The sequence below is a fragment of the Pogonomyrmex barbatus genome, unplaced genomic scaffold (genome assembly GCF_055798465.1).
Source record: "Pogonomyrmex barbatus isolate J1 unplaced genomic scaffold, ASM5579846v1 scaffold8, whole genome shotgun sequence".
Classification (NCBI taxonomy): Eukaryota; Metazoa; Arthropoda; class Insecta; order Hymenoptera; family Formicidae; genus Pogonomyrmex; species Pogonomyrmex barbatus.
In genome coordinates this window covers 926,890-944,483 of record NW_028297182.1, presented here as the reverse complement: position 1 = coordinate 944,483, position 17,594 = coordinate 926,890, and the positions used below count along the sequence as shown (strand labels likewise).

The 17,594-nt window shown below is 31.0% G+C and overlaps 4 protein-coding genes across 9 annotated transcripts; 3 read left to right on the top strand and 1 right to left on the bottom strand.

The window, feature by feature from the left end:
* Nucleotides 1–1,160: 1,160 nt before the first annotated feature.
* Nucleotides 1,161–11,694, top strand: LOC105425616 (mediator of RNA polymerase II transcription subunit 15-like). The gene is made up of 12 exons (XM_011636456.2): nucleotides 1,161–1,388; nucleotides 1,709–1,796; nucleotides 2,216–2,267; nucleotides 2,455–2,640; nucleotides 8,340–8,599; nucleotides 8,706–8,864; nucleotides 9,015–9,133; nucleotides 9,246–9,337; nucleotides 9,449–9,610; nucleotides 9,921–10,206; nucleotides 10,290–10,392; nucleotides 10,487–11,694. The coding sequence occupies exons 1-12, from the start codon at nucleotides 1,330–1,332 to the stop codon at nucleotides 10,826–10,828; spliced, it is 1,908 nt and encodes a 635-aa protein (XP_011634758.1). The 5' UTR covers nucleotides 1,161–1,329; the 3' UTR covers nucleotides 10,829–11,694.
* LOC112552498 (uncharacterized) lies at nucleotides 2,647–8,333 on the top strand. Its single transcript, XM_089083682.1, has one exon. It carries the CDS (start codon nucleotides 7,104–7,106, stop codon nucleotides 7,977–7,979), a length of 876 nt encoding a protein of 291 aa, XP_088939808.1. The 5' UTR covers nucleotides 2,647–7,103; the 3' UTR covers nucleotides 7,980–8,333.
* Amacr (Alpha-methylacyl-CoA racemase) lies at nucleotides 10,203–14,794 on the bottom strand. Of its 5 annotated transcripts, none has more exons than XM_089083676.1 (6): nucleotides 14,656–14,794; nucleotides 13,731–13,936; nucleotides 13,425–13,560; nucleotides 13,067–13,210; nucleotides 12,629–12,872; nucleotides 10,203–12,556 (listed from the first exon to the last, which is right to left on the bottom strand). In XM_089083676.1, the coding sequence occupies exons 2-6, from the start codon at nucleotides 13,836–13,838 to the stop codon at nucleotides 12,049–12,051; spliced, it is 1,140 nt and encodes a 379-aa protein (XP_088939802.1). In that variant the 5' UTR covers nucleotides 13,839–13,936; nucleotides 14,656–14,794; the 3' UTR covers nucleotides 10,203–12,048. The 5 variants fall into 5 exon arrangements, with proteins under 5 accessions (XP_088939802.1, XP_088939804.1, XP_011634762.1 ...); XM_089083678.1 differs by lacking the exon at nucleotides 14,656–14,794 and adding an exon at nucleotides 14,578–14,594; XM_011636460.3 differs by lacking the exon at nucleotides 14,656–14,794 and adding an exon at nucleotides 14,326–14,566.
* A 40-nt stretch (nucleotides 14,795–14,834) lies between these two features.
* Nucleotides 14,835–17,330, top strand: LOC105425618 (uncharacterized). Of its 2 annotated transcripts, none has more exons than XM_011636457.3 (6): nucleotides 14,835–15,010; nucleotides 15,078–15,142; nucleotides 15,227–15,330; nucleotides 15,494–15,690; nucleotides 15,792–16,263; nucleotides 16,346–17,330. In XM_011636457.3, exons 2-6 carry the CDS (start codon nucleotides 15,130–15,132, stop codon nucleotides 16,541–16,543), a joined length of 984 nt encoding a protein of 327 aa, XP_011634759.1. In that variant the 5' UTR covers nucleotides 14,835–15,010; nucleotides 15,078–15,129; the 3' UTR covers nucleotides 16,544–17,330. The 2 variants fall into 2 exon arrangements, with proteins under 2 accessions (XP_011634759.1, XP_011634760.1); XM_011636458.3 differs by having other exon boundaries at nucleotides 15,058–15,142.
* Nucleotides 17,331–17,594: the final 264 nt, after the last annotated feature.

Here is a 17,594-nt window from a genome sequence, read left to right as displayed (position 1 = left end):
ATTTGATTAACCAATCAGAACAAGGAATTTTATAAATTATAAACCAAATTATAAACCAATCAAAAAATGCTTCAAAGCATTACTAGCACTAAGTGGATCGCACCTCCCATAGATCTAAGAATATAGGAATTCGGGAGCCGAATAATTTCGAGTTAATCCGAATCAACCCGCGATGTGCATGTAGTTCCCTCTTACTGCTAATCTCACTGCTTTCCTTGCCCTAATTGGCAGTGTATGCCCCGTCCATAAGTTTGTTTTTTTATTTCTGAACTTTTGTACTAGTTCAGAATATGTTTATCTTTCTCTCTTGCATTGGAAGAAGAAAGATAAACTCTGAACTAATGCAGCCAGTTCAGCTAAAAAGAACAGACTCTATATATTCTTAGGTTCTTGGCACTTCCAATTTGCACAAAAAAACTGCCAATAGTTGTAAAATAAATGTTTTGCTGAACGCGGTCTTTCTCATAGGCTGCGTTCAGCAGAGAAAGCAGATCAGTGAACGCTCAGTGATTTTTCAATATGATTGGTTCTTGCCTTTAGATCTTCGTTGAATGTAAGTGTAGAAACCAATCATAATAAAGAATCACTGAACGCTCACTGATCTGCTTTCTCTGCTTTCTCTGCAGCCATAGGTCGCGTTTAAGAAATGCAACGGTTGCACAACGGTTGAGTAATTTGTCAAAATAATTAGTCTAAATTCAGGGATCTAATAGTAAAGATCACTAACCGCTCACTGATCGCTTTATTTCGCTGAACGTAACCATGGTATTAAAAAACAAGGTGTGCTCGTGAGATAGACCCAATTTGGACCCATTCTGCGCAGATATAGCGTTGGAACAAAATTGCCTTTCATATTGAAAAATAATAGTAAAGTAAACAAATTTGTGACTTCGTGACATGTGATTTGATAATAGAGGATTTAATAATTATTAATAATAAAAGTAATTCTCAAATCATCAATTAAATAAATTCATTAATTGTCCTTTTCTTATTTATACTACATTTTGAATATTGCGAGAAAAACGCTAATTGGCTGATATATTAATATGGCCGGCTACTTGTTCCACCATCCTCATAGATTAAATATTTCCATGCGCAAGAGCACACCTTGTTTTTTTACACCATGATCTTTCTTTTGCGAGTCTTCATAATCAACTCGAAGTTTTCCCATCTATATTAAATTATTATTTCTAGTGCTTTACGGTTGTTATACGGCGTGACGTTATAGCGTGAAGTTATCGTATTTACGTTATCGTATCTATCATTATTGTGTATTTTCGATCGCGCTTTAGAGATTTGTATGTGTTTTTAAATAATTAATACATAATCATGGCCACGGACGATTCATGGAAAACGCAAAATTTCCGGCAGAGCGTAATCGCGAAAATGTAAATTATGTTGCAATACTTATATTTATAAAGCAACGCATCTTGTGTCAATTGACGTTTGATTAATTTATTCAAATAATAATGTTACTATTTTACAAATTCATTTTTTATATCACGAATAAATTAATGATATTAAGTAATATAAGACATTTTTGCTTTAATATATTGTCAATCACATTTTTTTTTCTAGGTTTTTTTATTTCTTTCTCAAAATTTTTCATATTTTTTTATTATTTCATAATGCAATCAAGTATGATGTAATCAAAGAAAAAAAAAACTCTTTTTTCTTATCTGACATATGACAAATGTATTATTCACAGAGATGAAGCTATACAAGTATCGGGGATGCCTACATCAAAGAACAGCATTGAAATGGAGAATCATGTCTTCCAAAAAGCGAAATCTAAAGTATGAATTCCACCGAAATTATATTATGTTTAAATATTGAAGATCATCAAAGTTTGTAATCCATAAGTTTTAACATAAAAAACATGAGACAGACATTTTTCAATTGTAACTAACTTTACCTAACATTTTCTTTTTAAATTTATATATAAATTAATAGTTTCCTTTATTTTGCCATCATCTATATGCCATTACTTTTTCAATGAGATTGCAACATGGCTAGCATATGATTGATGACAAAAATATTTTGATTGTCTAGCTATAATAAAAAAATATATTACTAGATTTATTTTCAATATTTATCTTTATTATATTATCTTATTATATAGTAAATTATAATAATTATTATATAATGGATTATGTTTTGTCTAGTGATTTTTTTCAATATTTAATACTCTGCTAATATTAACTTTTTCTTGCAGGAAGAATACTTGGGTTTTGTCGCCAGATTAATTCTTCATGTTCGAGAAATGAGTAATATTTTATAAATTATATAATTAATTTTTTATTACATAAATTTGTTGCAAAAATTTCAAGATTCCAAATGCAATTTTAATGTCTAGTTTTGTTTAGAAAAAGATCAGTTTCATTACTTATTATTTATTACTTTTGCATGAGATCTTATATTTTATTTCAATGTAATTGAATATTCTTTTTGTAGATACCAAGAAAGGTGCGGCTGGTAATGCACCAGGTAATACTGGTACTAACAATCAAGGTATGCCCGATCCAATTGGTGCCCTTCAGACGTTAGCGCGTCAGGGCACGGGAAATAATCAAATGATGGGCATGGGTGGTCCAGGTCCTAATCATCAGGGTATAATTCCACAACCATCTGCAACTAATCGTAAGTAATTAACATAATGATTGCCATAAATAAACTTTTCTAAAAATTATCCTGTGTTTGCTTTGCATCTATTATATAATAAATTTTACAATTTTGAACAAGAATACTTACTAAAAAAGACAAGTAAACTGCTTGTATAGAACAAAGTATAAATGAGGCCGAAAGAGCAAAAAATAAGTATCGTTTAAGATAATAAAAATATTTATTAAACGTAGCAAAATGCACAAGTTAAATGATACAAAATAAAATTTAAAATTGAACGTTTTAGAACTTTTTCCAGCAAAATTGATGACAATTTATAAAAATGATTCACATAACGAATAATAGAAGCAAAACGGATTAAAACTTATAATAAAAAAATGACATTAAAGAAAAAATAAAAAATATAATTGAATCAGTTATAAAAATGACATCTCATCATTGTTACATTTAGTAAAAATATTTTTAAACACAAAGTAAAAAAGGCATAAAATAATAAAATAAAGATTCGAATATAAATCATAAATTTAATGGAAATGTTAATAGAGATAGAAAAAAATGGATGGGAAATTTTGAATGGAAACATGGAAGGAGACGAAGAAGGCGATTATACTTTCATCGGTGGAAAGGGAAGCTCACGTAATAGATTACGTTATAGTAGATTCGGAGATAAAAGATGAAATTAAGAGCTTCAAAATCGGGACAAGGACAGAATCGGATCATTTACCGATGGAAGTCTACGGAGAAAGAAATGGGGAAAGAGCAGGAAAGAAGAAAAAAGGAGCAACGGAAAGAGAAAAACATTTGGACGGAAGAAGGAATAGGATGCTTTCGAGAGGAACTAGAGAGAGTAACTTTTGAGAAGGAAAAAATAAATGAAATGATGGAGGAAATGGTGGAAAAAATAGAAAGGGCCATACACAAGAAAGTAATAAAGTTTAACAAAATAAAAATAGGATTTAAGATATGGATAAAGAGTGCACGGAGAAGAAAAGGGAGGCGAGAAAAGCGTTAAGAAGGTGGAAACAAGGAAAGGAGGACAAAGAGAATTACTTGGAGAAAAGAAGAGAATACAAAAGAATCTGCGAAGGGAAAAGAGTTAAATTACAGGAGAGAATAGAAGAAGAAATAGAACAATTAAAATACACAAATGACATCTGGAAGGAATTACATTAATAGGGAAAGGTTAAAAAGAACAGGAATGACAAATAAAGTGAGCCTGGAGGAATGGAGAAGACATTTTAAGGAGTTGCTAGAGGGAGAAGAAAGTAAAACTCAAAAAAAAAGGGAACGCAGAAAGAGTGCAGGAGATACAGGAAGGAGAGCAGAAAATACAGGAAGGAAAGGAAGACATAACGGAACAAGAAGTAGAAGCACAGATAAGGAAATTAAGAAAAAGCAAAGCGGCAGGGGAAAATGGTTTAGAAAACGAGGTATGAATATATGGGGGTAGGAAGATACTGGAAAGAGTCACAAAATTAATAAACAAAGTGTGGAGGAGAGAAGGAATGTCAGAAAGATGGAAAGAAGGAATTATCAATTCGATTTTTAAGAGGGGAGACAGGAAAAATATTAAAAACTACAGAGGGATAACTTTATTAAACACAGCATAGATATATGTAATGATATATGTAATACTTGAAAGCAGATTATGTAAAGAAATAGAACAGAAAAAGTTAATTCCAGAAACACAAGCTGGCTTCAGAAGAGGAAGAAGTACGATAAGTAATATTATGGTTTTGAATTATGTAGTGAACAGAGAAATCAAAGAGAAAGGAGGAAAGTTGTACACATTTTTTGCAGATTTGACGACTGCCTTCGATAAGATAAATAGAGAAAAATTAAGCAAAAATCTTAGAGGAGAAAGGTATAAGCAGAAGGTTGAGAACCAGATAGACGAGATTTACGAAAAGACGAAGAATAAAGTAAAAGTTAATGGAGAAATCTCCAAAAAATTTTGGACGAGGAGAGGGACAAGGATGCCCATTAAGCTCAATTCTGTTTTCGCTTTACACAGCAGATCTAGAAGAAAAGCTAAGAAGAGGGCAAACGGGAGGGGTAGTCGTTGGAAATGAGAAGTTCACTAGCTTATGCGGATGACATAGTGCTAATTGCTGAAAGGGCGCAGGACCTGAGAGAAATGATGGGGAGAATGAAAAAATATCTGGAAGGAAAAGAACTGGTGCTAAACGTTGGGAAATCAAAGATTCTAATTTAATGTTCAAGAGGGAGAGAAGTGCGAAGAAAAAGGAAGAGTGAAAATGAGGAGAAGAAGAAATAGAAGAAGAAGTTAAATAGAAGAAGTTAAAAGTTTCAAATATTTAGGATACACTTTCCAGAAAAATGGAGGAACAGAAACACATTTAAGAGAAACGATTAAAAAAGCCACGATGGCAATGAGGCAAACTTGGGGAATAAGAGAAAGGAAATTCAAAAATAACTGAAAGAAGGATCAAAATATTCGAAAGTCTGGTAAAGAGCATCATCCTATATGCAACGGAAGTATGAGGATGGGCAGAAGAGGATAAGATAGAAAGACAAGCAAAGTCTATCAAATGGGTATTAGGTTTAGATGTTAATACACCTATATACATAGACGAAAATAAACAAAGTAAGGATAGAGGCAAGAAGAAGAGCGGTAAGATATAAGAAGAAAAAACCAGAACGAATAAGATAAATAAGATAGTACAGGAGTGTTGGAAGGAAATAGACCGAAACAACCAGAGAAAGAGATCAAAATGGGAAAACGACAGAAAGAGCTACTATGAGAAGAAGGGGATAGACATAGAAAAAAATTGGGACAAGATACACGGAAGGCCAACTACTAGCAGAGTCACTGGTACAGATGGACAGAGAAGAGCAATGGCAAGAGCAATACGAGAAATTAATTGAAGGAAGATATAATAGAAAATACAGAGAAATACGAGAAGAAACAAGAGCAGATTATCTAAAAAGGGGATATAGAGGAAGAGATCAGTCGTTGGTGGCTAGATTTAGATGCGGAAACGAGGAAAGAGCAAACAGATTCTGGAGAAAAATAGAAGAGAACAATTGTAGAATTTGTGGAAAAGGTGAAGAAACGATAGAACATCTAATAAATGAATGCGAGAAGATGAAAGGAGAGAATGTTTTAACAAGAAGAAGCATCTTGAAAGGACAGGACCAAGGAAGAATTTGGATGAGAAAAATTAGAGACGAAAGGAAGAAGACGGAGAGTTAAATATTATATATATGCCCAATAGTTAAATATTATATATATGCAAATATTCAGAGAAAAATCTGTAAGATTGATGTAGGCATCACCATGTGCCAACCCATTCAAGACCGAAAGGCACGAATAAATCTATTACTACTACTATAAATCATAAATTAGAATAATAACGAATTCGATTGGGTGTACTGGTGCGCCCAATTAAATTCGCTATTAAACATATATATGCGTCACATTCTTTATTGTAATTGGCATTCTTGAGAGGATAAAGTTCACCATAAGTCAATGTAACGATCATTTACAAGCGATAATAAACTCGAGTCAGCCGATATTAAAGTGAGATTCCGAAGTCCAAGTCTCAAAATCGAAAGAAACCTTTTTTCTTTCTTTTTTTTTATGAGAAAAAGTCGGAATTCTATTAAACAATCATGTGGAAAAAAGAAAATTCTGTTTCAAGACTTACATAATGAATTATCTTAGTTGTTCAAGAAAAAATATAGTCGATGTGATGTATCGAGGAAGGAAATTTTTTCGTCTTCGAATAATACTGCGATCCTAGCTGTCAAATCGCAACTCAAACAACTATTCAATCAACGATATATCTCACATAAATCAGACAGAAAGTACGCGCCATCAGAATATATATCAAAGAGCAAAAGAGTAGGGGGATATGTTGTTATATCTATTTTCTAGAAATATCTTTAAGTAGAAATTTGAGAGCCTCATTAAGTAATTCCATATCTTTGTTCGAATAATTAATACCTTCCTTCTGCTCCTTAATATCATCTCGGAAATTAATCTCTTGTGATAATTCGGCTGATGTTCAAGGATGGCAATGTTATCTCAATCAAGATCATGCTTGAATATAATGATATGTTCGAAAATGACCGAATGTTTAAAATGAGTCTAATTTAATATTGTTAAGAAGCAGAAGGTTACTATTCGTTTGACTGCATTTACATATTTATGATGAAACTTTGACTGCATTTTAAAGAATGATTTTAATCGAAAAGATGAATCGCTATTTAACCGACGTAAAACATTGTTCCAAGCCGTTGACAATGGTATATGCATTGGTAGTTGTAAATATTATGATGACCTTGGACAGACTGTATAATTGTATTTCGTCATCAAATATCAATAAGTAGTTGAGCACATTGATTGAATAGGTAGTTGAAAGTTATCAGTGGAAATATTAAAAGGCATTTATTAATTCATTATATTTAAAGAAGAAATCTATTGAACATACAATATAATTCTAAGAAATTAAAAAATGGATTCATATAATATTCAGAATGTTGTATACATGGGTACGCTGGAAAGTGAAGCTTCCCAAAATCAAAATAATGTAGGAGTTCATAATCTATTATTGCAATCACCGCAGAGTAAATATTATGATGAGTCTCGGTATATGCAGCGGAGAAGGAAAGAGGAATTATTGCATGAAGATTGGATAAAACAACGGCATGACTTGGAAAAGAAATTTCAAGCGAAAATGGAGGAAGGCATGACAGTGCAATCGGGCGATAATCGCGTTAAGTTTGTGTACCAATGTAAAGGGCACAGAGCACTCGGTTTGTCGGTTTTCCGATTCAAAATAATACTCACATATCGTAGTTTGCTACGTAGATGGTACATCAGTCCAGGTTATTCTTTCGTGCCGAAAGCGATTGACCTCAGAGGCAAACTCAAATCCGGCACCTATCATCCATTTTCTAAGAAAGTACTCGACGTAATTCGCAATGTGAGACGCTCGATAGACGTTTTTATGACACGTCTTTCTACCGTGTATCAGTTCATATATAATGCGCAAGAGAGATATAAGGATGTGCAGTTTGCTATGAATGCGATTATTACAAGGATGAAACTAACATTTACGGAAAATGCGTTGCCAAGCGATATGCAAAGATGCATTAAAGATATGATCATCGTAAAGTTAAAATTAAATAAAGATATCCAAGTTTCCGAGATTACTTACGAATACTTGTATCAAAAGACTGTAGCACGAAAAGATGTAAAAGAAAATCTAAATAAGTTACGTTCAAAATTGCAGGTCTTTTTTTCTTTTTCTTTGGAAGAGGCACTTGAAAGATTTATTGAAGAAGAAGAAAGAAATATCAATTCAGAAGAACAAGAAAGCTCAGAATAGAATTATTTAATTATATTTTTGTTTCTAAGATTTTTTTATTTTTATCATAATAATAAAGATAATAAAAAGTTAATAATGAATAAACATGCAAATCATTAATAAATCAATTCGTAATAAATTAATGAAATAATATAAATAATATATAAATATATAAATAATATAAACAACGTAAATAATTAAAAAATATGCATTAAATTATATTTACTTGTACTTTATAGTACATTCTTTAAATCATTTACATACTTTTTTTCTGTTCTGTATCTAAATGTTACAATCTAAAACTTTTGTCGCTTTCTAAAATGTACATACCCATAAATAATTTATTTTTCGAAAAAGTATACAGTGGCGAAATTTTGTTAGTTTTGCAAAACTTAAATCAACGACCTGGACAACCAATGAATATGGCTGGCATGCAGAACAAGATGCCAGGTATGGGTATGATGCCGTCGCAAACTGGTGGTCCAATGAATCATATGGGCCCGATCCAAACTATGCAGAATAATCCCATGTTAACACAAATGAACCAGATGGGACAAGGAAATATTCCTCAACAAATGAATCAAATGGTGCCTGGGCAAATGGGCCAATTAGCGGCTGGACAAATGCAACAAAATATGCAGGTATGCTCCATTTTTTTAATGATAAGAATGAGTTATCTAAAAAGAATTATAAAAGTTAAGATAAATAAAACGAGACGAGCGATAACATTTAATGTTTATGCCATAGTCTCAGATGCAGAATCAGTTACCAGGTCAAATGAATAATCAAATTACGGGACCAATCGGCAATATACAGACTAACATGCCACAACAAATGAATCAAATTGGTCCTGGACAATTAGGTCCCGGTCAAATGCAGCAACAGTTAAATCATATTCAAAGAAAGGTATATAATATATTTATTCATTCATTAATCTTATTCATTAATCTTATTATATTTTATTGATGATTCCAATTGATAAATCATATGACAATCATATTTTTTTATCATTTATTAATAATATTCTATTAATATGATTTTTATCCCCATCTTTAGCCGGGTGAAATGATGAACACTGGATTTCCTGGTCCTCGTAACGTTACGCCTAATCAATTCTTGAGGCAGAGTCCGTCTCCTTCAGCTCCAAGTCCAGCTGGTTTAGGAGCACCATCAAGGTAATATTAATATAATTTTTGAATATAATTTTTACGAATATAGAAACATATTATTATATCATCTATCGTATTTTTATGACATAATAAGAACAAGAAATATTATTTTCTGCAGCAATCAGATGGTAGCTTCGCCTGCTCTAGTGCCCTCACCAAGTCCCCAACATGCCATCATGACAGGACCATCACGTTCTGTGAACTCTGTAGGTAAGTTTAAATAATGAGAAAATTAAGACAGACATATTAGTTGAGATAGACATTAGAAGAAAAGGAAAAATAATAAAATGAAATTTACACTCTAATGATGCATTGAATTAGGTATGGCACCATCTCCGAGTAGTTCATTAAATACTCCTGGGGGAGTAGGCGCTACACCAAGTCCTCAGCAAGAAGATCAAGCTTATAGAGACAAAGTTAGACAATTGAGCAAATACATAGAGCCATTGCGAAGAATGATTGCTAAGATGAGTAGCGAAGGAAGTAAGGAAATATAAATACTATCAATACGAATAACAGTATTACATGCATATATATATAATATCAAGAATTAAATTTTAATCAATTAAAAGATTGTAAAAAATTGCAAATGACTGTGTAAATTACTTTTCTCATAGATATGTTTTTAATATATATATATATATATATATATATATATATATATACATCTTTCTAATATATATTTTATATATATTAGAATATTAGAAATATATTTTATATATATTTTATAATATTCTATAATTTGTCTTGATAAACATAAACCATTCATATATTTCTTTGTTTTCTATCGCAGATGTCGATAAGCTTAGCAAGATGAAAAAACTTTTGGAAATTCTCTCGAATCCTAGCAAACGTATGCCATTAGATACATTGATAAAATGTGAAGTTGTCTTGGAAAAGTTGGATTTCAAGAGAGGAGACAGCAGTGTAGGACCACCAGTAACGACATTAAAGGAGCATCAAATTTTCAGTCCATTGTTGGAAGCCGTAAGCGCACATCTCCAAAGTCCAGTAATCAATCATACTCTGCAACGCACTTTTGGACCTTGTTTGGATGCCTTGTTTGGGCCAGAAATAAAGTAAGAGCTTGTATATATTTTATTTAATAATTTTACAAATTTTATATAATACGTTCTATTATATATATATTAAAATTATATAGAAATTTGCCACCACCTTTGAAGAAGCAGAAGATAGAGGAATCATCCAGTGAAATACCGGATGTATTACAGGGAGAAATAGCTAGATTGGACCAGCGATTCAAAGTAACGTTCAAAATAACGCTTTAAACATTTTTAAACATTATTTTGAAGATAATCTACGACGATAATTATTAATAATGCAACTTTTTTATTTTAGGTCAGTTTAGATCCAGCGCAACAAAGTGGTTCAAAGTGCATACAACTGATATGTTGGCTCGACGATCGTCATCTCCCATGTGTTCCACCAATCTCGGTTACAGTACCAGCAGATTATCCTTCGACACCACCTCGTTGTGTTATGGCACCGCATGAATACGATGCAACAACATTCTTATGTACAGTACAAAAAGCATTGAATGCCCGCATTGAGAAACTTCCGCGTCGTTTCTCTCTTTCTCAATTGTTGGACACATGGGAGATGAGTGTGCGACAAGCTAGCGCACCAAGGGAAACATCTGTTACTGCCAGCACAGTCTTGATGGGTTTACAAATTGTATAAATATTTGCTAAAATTTATATAACTAATAATGTTTTTGATTATAGTGAGTTTGAACTAATTCCAAAATCGATTACATTGGATATGGATATCATGAACTCAGTTTCGACTAAAAGCAATAAAAGCAATAAAAAAAGAAGTATAAAATGTTAAATTATTAATAATAAATTTACTATGAAATATCTTTTATATAATATTATTCTCAATATATCTTTCTAAAATGTTAAACATTTAATATTTAAAACATGATAATCAATTTAATCATTATACTCAAAGCAGATTATATGATGTTATTAAACATTCTCGAAGATTAAAACTCATTACAGTCGAAAACGCTATAAGTTATTACAAGGAAATGATTTTTAAAAAATTTATAGCCACATTATTGCAATCAGATACATATAAATTTTTTAGAAAAATTAACATAATTTTCTCATTAACATTGACAATATTAGCTTAATAAAGTTTTGATATTGTTCCAAAAAAATTTTCACATTTTCATATTATAGACATTTCAGAAAAATCTTAACAAACTATAACAGAACAATGTAGCATTGTTCAAATTTAATTACTGTTTAATTGCTTTTCCTGGATGTATCTACAAAATTGTTTCTTTCGTCTCGATATATTCTTTTCAGTTTTATGATTGCTATTAATTACGACCTAAACTGACAATTGTTTTCAAACTATGTATTTATATAACATACACGTGTAAATATAAATGTATAAATATATGTCATAGTAAAATTATTTAATTCGCTGATTCCATAATTGGAATATTTATATTTCTTGTACTTAGCTTATACAGTTTATACAGTTTATACTCAGCACAGTTATATAAAAAATAGAATATGAAAATAGTATAACAATTTTTTTGTACCTCTACCATATTTTTGATATATACTCCCTTTTTATTCTAATCGGCTTTATAATACTTAAAACTAGGATAACATGTACATAAACTGTTCGAAACGAAAACTTAATATTTCCGTATCCTTTTATATAATATATAAAACTTTAAGATCATACATCTATAATTTTGCAATCTTATTTTACTTTCATCATTTAACAAAATATTTCACTATTACACCATTTTTTTATAATCAAGCAAGTAATCTGATTTTATAACAAGATGTAAATTTTTTCCAAGCAAAAAATTTGTATTATAAAAGAATTTTATTTGGATTAAAGAATTCTTTAAATGTATATCAAATCTGATAGGCTTAAAGTTTAGAAGAATCATATTTCGCTTGATAAGCAAATTTGTTCGATAACAGACTGTCAATTTCATTAGACCGAAATTTTAATTCAGTTAAGATTTCTATAGTATTTTCACCAGGCTCTGGGTTTCGATGGGTCCCTACAGAAATGCCAGGCGTGCGAGATAAGCGAGGAGCAGGATTTGGAATTACATCACCCTCTGCAACTGTAAACGTCTGTCTCATTTTATTATGAACATGTGATGCAGCATCCTCCAAACTTAACAACGGTGTCACGCACGCATCAGTGCCATCGAATATGGTACACCATTCCGCTTGAGTTTTCGTCTTGAAAATTTCCGACAGCTTATGACGATTTTCTTCAAAATTCTCATACTGTGGTACATCATCGCTTGATAGACCAAGCTTCTCTAACAAAGTTTCATAGAATTGTGGCTCAAGCGCTCCAACACACATGTAAAGTTTATCTTTTGTCTCGTATGTATCATAAAAGTGTGATCCTCCATCCAATCTATGTGAGAGAAGAGTGATTGTTAAAAAAATTTTTACAACATACAACAAAAACATTTGAGAAAATACTTACATGTTTCTACCACGTGGATTTCCCCATAAACCAAGCTTCTGAGATCTGAATAACCAAGAACCTAAGTATGCTGACCCTTCTACCATTGATGCATCTATAATTTGTCCAACATTGCTTTTGGTTCGCTCGTATAATGCTAGAACTATCCCAAGGGCACACATCAAACCACCTCCACCGAAATCAGCAGCCAGATTGACAGGTGGTGTAGGCTTCTCATTAGATCGACCAAGTAAAGATAGTACTCCTACATTAACAATTTATACCAGTCTTATAAAAATTAGGTTCTATAAATAAAAGAATATACTATAATAAAAGATAAAAACTGGAAAATACAGCATAAATATTGTACAAATATATCTTTCCTTTTTCTGTGTTTATTAAAATTGTTTATATATAATATGGATTACCTTATATTATAATATTGTATGTTTACATTACCAGATAAACCTAAATAATTGATATCATGACCAGCCATGTTTGCATAAGAACCATCTTGACCGTATCCAGTTAATCTAGCATATATCAATTTTTTATTTGTCGCCATGAGATCATTTGGTCCAATCTTCAATTTTTCCATGACACCTGTATATAATATATATTTGTGCAACTTAAAAATATTTCGTTATTATTAATGCAGAGTAATTATATATTCAAACATGATATATTCAAATCAGATAAATTTTTCATTTAAAATTAAAAATTACTTTTAAAATCATAATATCTACAGAAATCCTTATTTTAATCTTATTAATATTTATAAATATTTTGATAAAAAATAATGATATACAATTTGTACCTTTTCTATATGTATCAATAATAACATCACTTTGATCACTTAATTTTTTGAAAATATTTATTCCCTTTTCAGATTTCAAATTCAATGCTATTGATCTCTTCCCATGGCCCAAAGAATCTAATGCTGGAGCTCCGATCTGTAATATGATACAAGAATAATTAAAGATGAGATAAAAAAAATATTTTTTTAATTGAACTATTTATTATATTTATTGTTAGATTGTAATACAGATAATAATCACTCATTTCTGTTATTTCAAGTAAGCTAATTTATATATAAATTCAGTAGAATTTATTTCTTAATTACCTTATCTATTCTGATGACAGATGCTCCAAAATCTGCTAAAATCATACCGCAAAAAGGTCCTGGAGCAAGTCCAGCTAACTCCAAAACCTTGATCCCTTTTAGAATCATACTGCTATTGTATCGATAAATTAATAAAATTCCAACTTTTTCGAGACTTACTCGAGAATTGACTTAATCTTTATTGACTCTGATGGCGACTTTCCCCTCTGAAGAAAACATATATTTAAAAAAACACCTGATTATGTATTTATTTTCATCTTACTATCTACATGCAATATCGCTTGCGCAACATGAGACTGCATTTATTGTAGGAAAATTTTTAGCATTAATATTTATATATTCTAAAAAATTTCTCTTTGACATTTTCAGCATGATTACGTATCATGATCATATGTGATTGTGTTGAAAGAGATATATGATACATCTATTCTTTTTAAGTGACATTTTTACGATTCACCTTTTCTCTCTATCATGGAAAAAAAAAAGAGAAAACGCGAACGGTGCAAAAGGCTCAACAAAAAAGAACTTCTAAAGATGCAATTTCATGCAACGAAGAAAAGCTGGTATTGCTAGAAAGTGCCTGTACTGTTGAAACTTTTGATTTTTAGATAGTCATTATTCCGTATTTGTAATTGACAATGCAATATATACTGAATAGAAAAATAATGCTGTTCCATCCTGAACAATAATGCAATCATTTCTTCACTTTTACAAATTTTTAATTATTAATTATTAATTAATTTTTTATTATCGCACAGACTGTAACTTTTGTTTCTTTATCCATTTTTTTAGATATTTTGAGAAATATTTTAATTTCAATGAAATTTATTTATATTGTATTATTTACAGTCGAAAGCGTTATGATATTGGCTAGTATCATAGTCGATTATTCTTTTCATATTATTATAATTGGTCAATTTCTTACGTCTTAAAGCTTAAATCACCTATTGTGGACCGACACTTAGGTATTGCCTAGAGATAGCCTTTAAAGATGAATTTTGCAGGCGCGCAACGCCAGATGGCTCCGTACTTGGCGCCTTTTTTGACGTCGAAGAGTCGAAGAGCACTGAGTCACGGCACTTGCCCGTCTTGGATGACATCACGTATCATATGGTGTTTGATTGATTTGTTATTTATATTATTAGCCTATATGAGCCTATGGGTTTTTCGTTTATATATAGTTTTTGACCTTTCGTGTAGATCTCTGTCATTTTGTATCGTATGATGTTCATCGTAAACTTTTTTTTTAATCGTTAATAAATCGTAGGGCGTTGTAGAAGGTATGTACTGATTAAAATCGAATATACCATTAAATAAGTCATTTTAGCTGATTTTATCTATCGACAGTCGACCACTTGTCAAATCAGCGCCTGTCATTTTTCGTCGCACAGTTTCGACTATGGCTAATCACGGTAAGACTCGGGACAAAATTTAATTTCGTGCGCACAATTATGTTCGGATTTAGGTTATGTCTGATTTAAATCCAATTATTTTAGAGGAGGATAAGAGTGAGGGAGGTTCCGCCGAGGTAAAAGTCGAAAATGAGGGAGAGGAATCTGAGGAACCTGATAAGATTATGATTATAGATCCCGATAGCGAAGTGTGTGATTATTACTGATTCATTTGTTATTAGAATGCAATTTTATTCAAATTAGGAATACATCATGTTGATATGAATGCGTTTTATGGACAAGCTGTATTATTGTTATACTAAAATAGCTGTATTATTGTTATACTAAAAATGTTATACTAAAATGTTTTAGGAATTAGATTTCAATCACTCGAGATTAACCAAATTGGAGAATCTAGAACCACTAACGCAAATACGTAGATTATGTTTCACCTGGAATCTAATAAAAAAAATAGAGAATCTTGATACACTCACTAGTTTAGTTGAGTTAGAATTAAGAGATAATCAAATAATGACTATAGAAAATCTGGATGCTCTTATAAATCTAGAGTATGTTTTTGACTTCAATTCTTTATAATGAACAATGCATGCTGAATAGAAAACTTTAAATGAGGAATTTAGATAATGAGTCAAATAATTATGGGTTTTAGACTTCTGGACTTATCATTTAATCGCATCAAGAAGATAGAAGGATTGGGCAATTTACTAAATTTACAAAAATTATTTTTGTCATCAAATAAAATTTTACAAATCGAGAATGTTTCGCATCTAGTGAATCTTACAACATTGGAATTAGGTGATAATAAGATACGTGAAATTGAAAATTTGGAGGGTCTCGAGAAGCTGACCAATTTGTATCTGGGTAAAAATAAAATTATCAAAATCCAAAACTTGGAAAGCTTGAAAGACCTCACATTATTAAGTCTACAAAGTAATCGGATTATGAAGATTGAGAATATTGAGGAGCTAAAAAAATTGGATCAATTGTACTTATCGGAAAATGGTATCACATGCATAGAAGGCATAGAAAATTGTCCAGGATTAACAACATTGGATTTAGCTAACAATAAAATTAAAAAGATTCAAAATATGAATCATCTTGAAAATCTTGAAGAATTCTGGGTAAGAAAGAAATGAATCAACAAATATTTTTATGTTATGTAAGCATGTATTATTATTATGACTTATATTATTTAATATGCAGATGAACAATAATGATATCGAAGACTGGAACACATTGGAGAATTTAACAGCCAACAAGAAATTGCAGACTGTATATTTGGAACATAATCCTATCGCGAAGGATCCAAATTATAGAAGGAAAATCATGCTGTTGTTACCATGGCTTGAACAGCTGGATGCAACTCTTTGCAAGAGAAAAACGGGCCAATGCAGAGAATAACAATGAGTAAAATATAAAAATTACAACTAAAGAAAATAGTATAGTAAATAAATTGTTTATGAAGGCTCCATGTAATGGAAATCCAGACATTGCATTGTTACTTTCTTTTGCAGTATTCGATACAATCATTGTATAAAGGCTTTACCATGTAATAACAGTACTTATATGTATACTAAAAACATGCTCGATGTTAGGCTATTATAAAACTATTCAACATCGAGATTTATTAGTTTGCTCTTCGAAAACCTCTTTTTTTTATGTATTGGAAAGAAAATATGAGAGATAGTCAATCCTTAGATAATACAAATTTCAAAATCGGAACATAAAGTATTTTAAAAATATCTTCACATCCCATGTTCTAATTTTGGACTTTGTGTCATTTAAGCTCTTTATGATAGATTGAGACAATTCTCTACACATTTTGAACATCTTAATATATACTTCTTATTATTCTAATTACACATTTTTTATTATATTATACATTTCTCCAAAAACTTACATTCATCTGCATGTATTGATTATATTAAGAAGTCAGTAGATATAAATTTCGAATGATATTCTAATTGTATTTTTAAGATATTTCCATGAAAGTAATTTTACCTTGCGATTATTTTTAACAAAGAACATATAAAGATAAGATATATTTTATAGCAGTACTTTTGTAATCGCGACTTCGTTGATCCATCTTGATAATGATTATTGTTATGATTATATCTATATACACATACACACACACGCACATTCTAAGCTTTACATAAATAAATTATTAAATGTCTCGAACTCAAAACCGAGAGTCGATCAATCTCGAATCGCAATTTTTTTCAAGTTCCACGGCGTGACAATGCGAGATTAATTATACTTTGAATGTTGTGAAGGATCAATTATTTCGTCATCAACACGGCTCATTAACAGATGACACATTTTATCATTTCACTTACGTCACGTTTGCATTTATTAAACCGATGTGTTATTCACGCACCTCGCTTCCCTTCTTTCTTTCTTTCTTCCACTTGTGTCGCATCCATCCCGTTTCGAACGCGATCAAAAACTA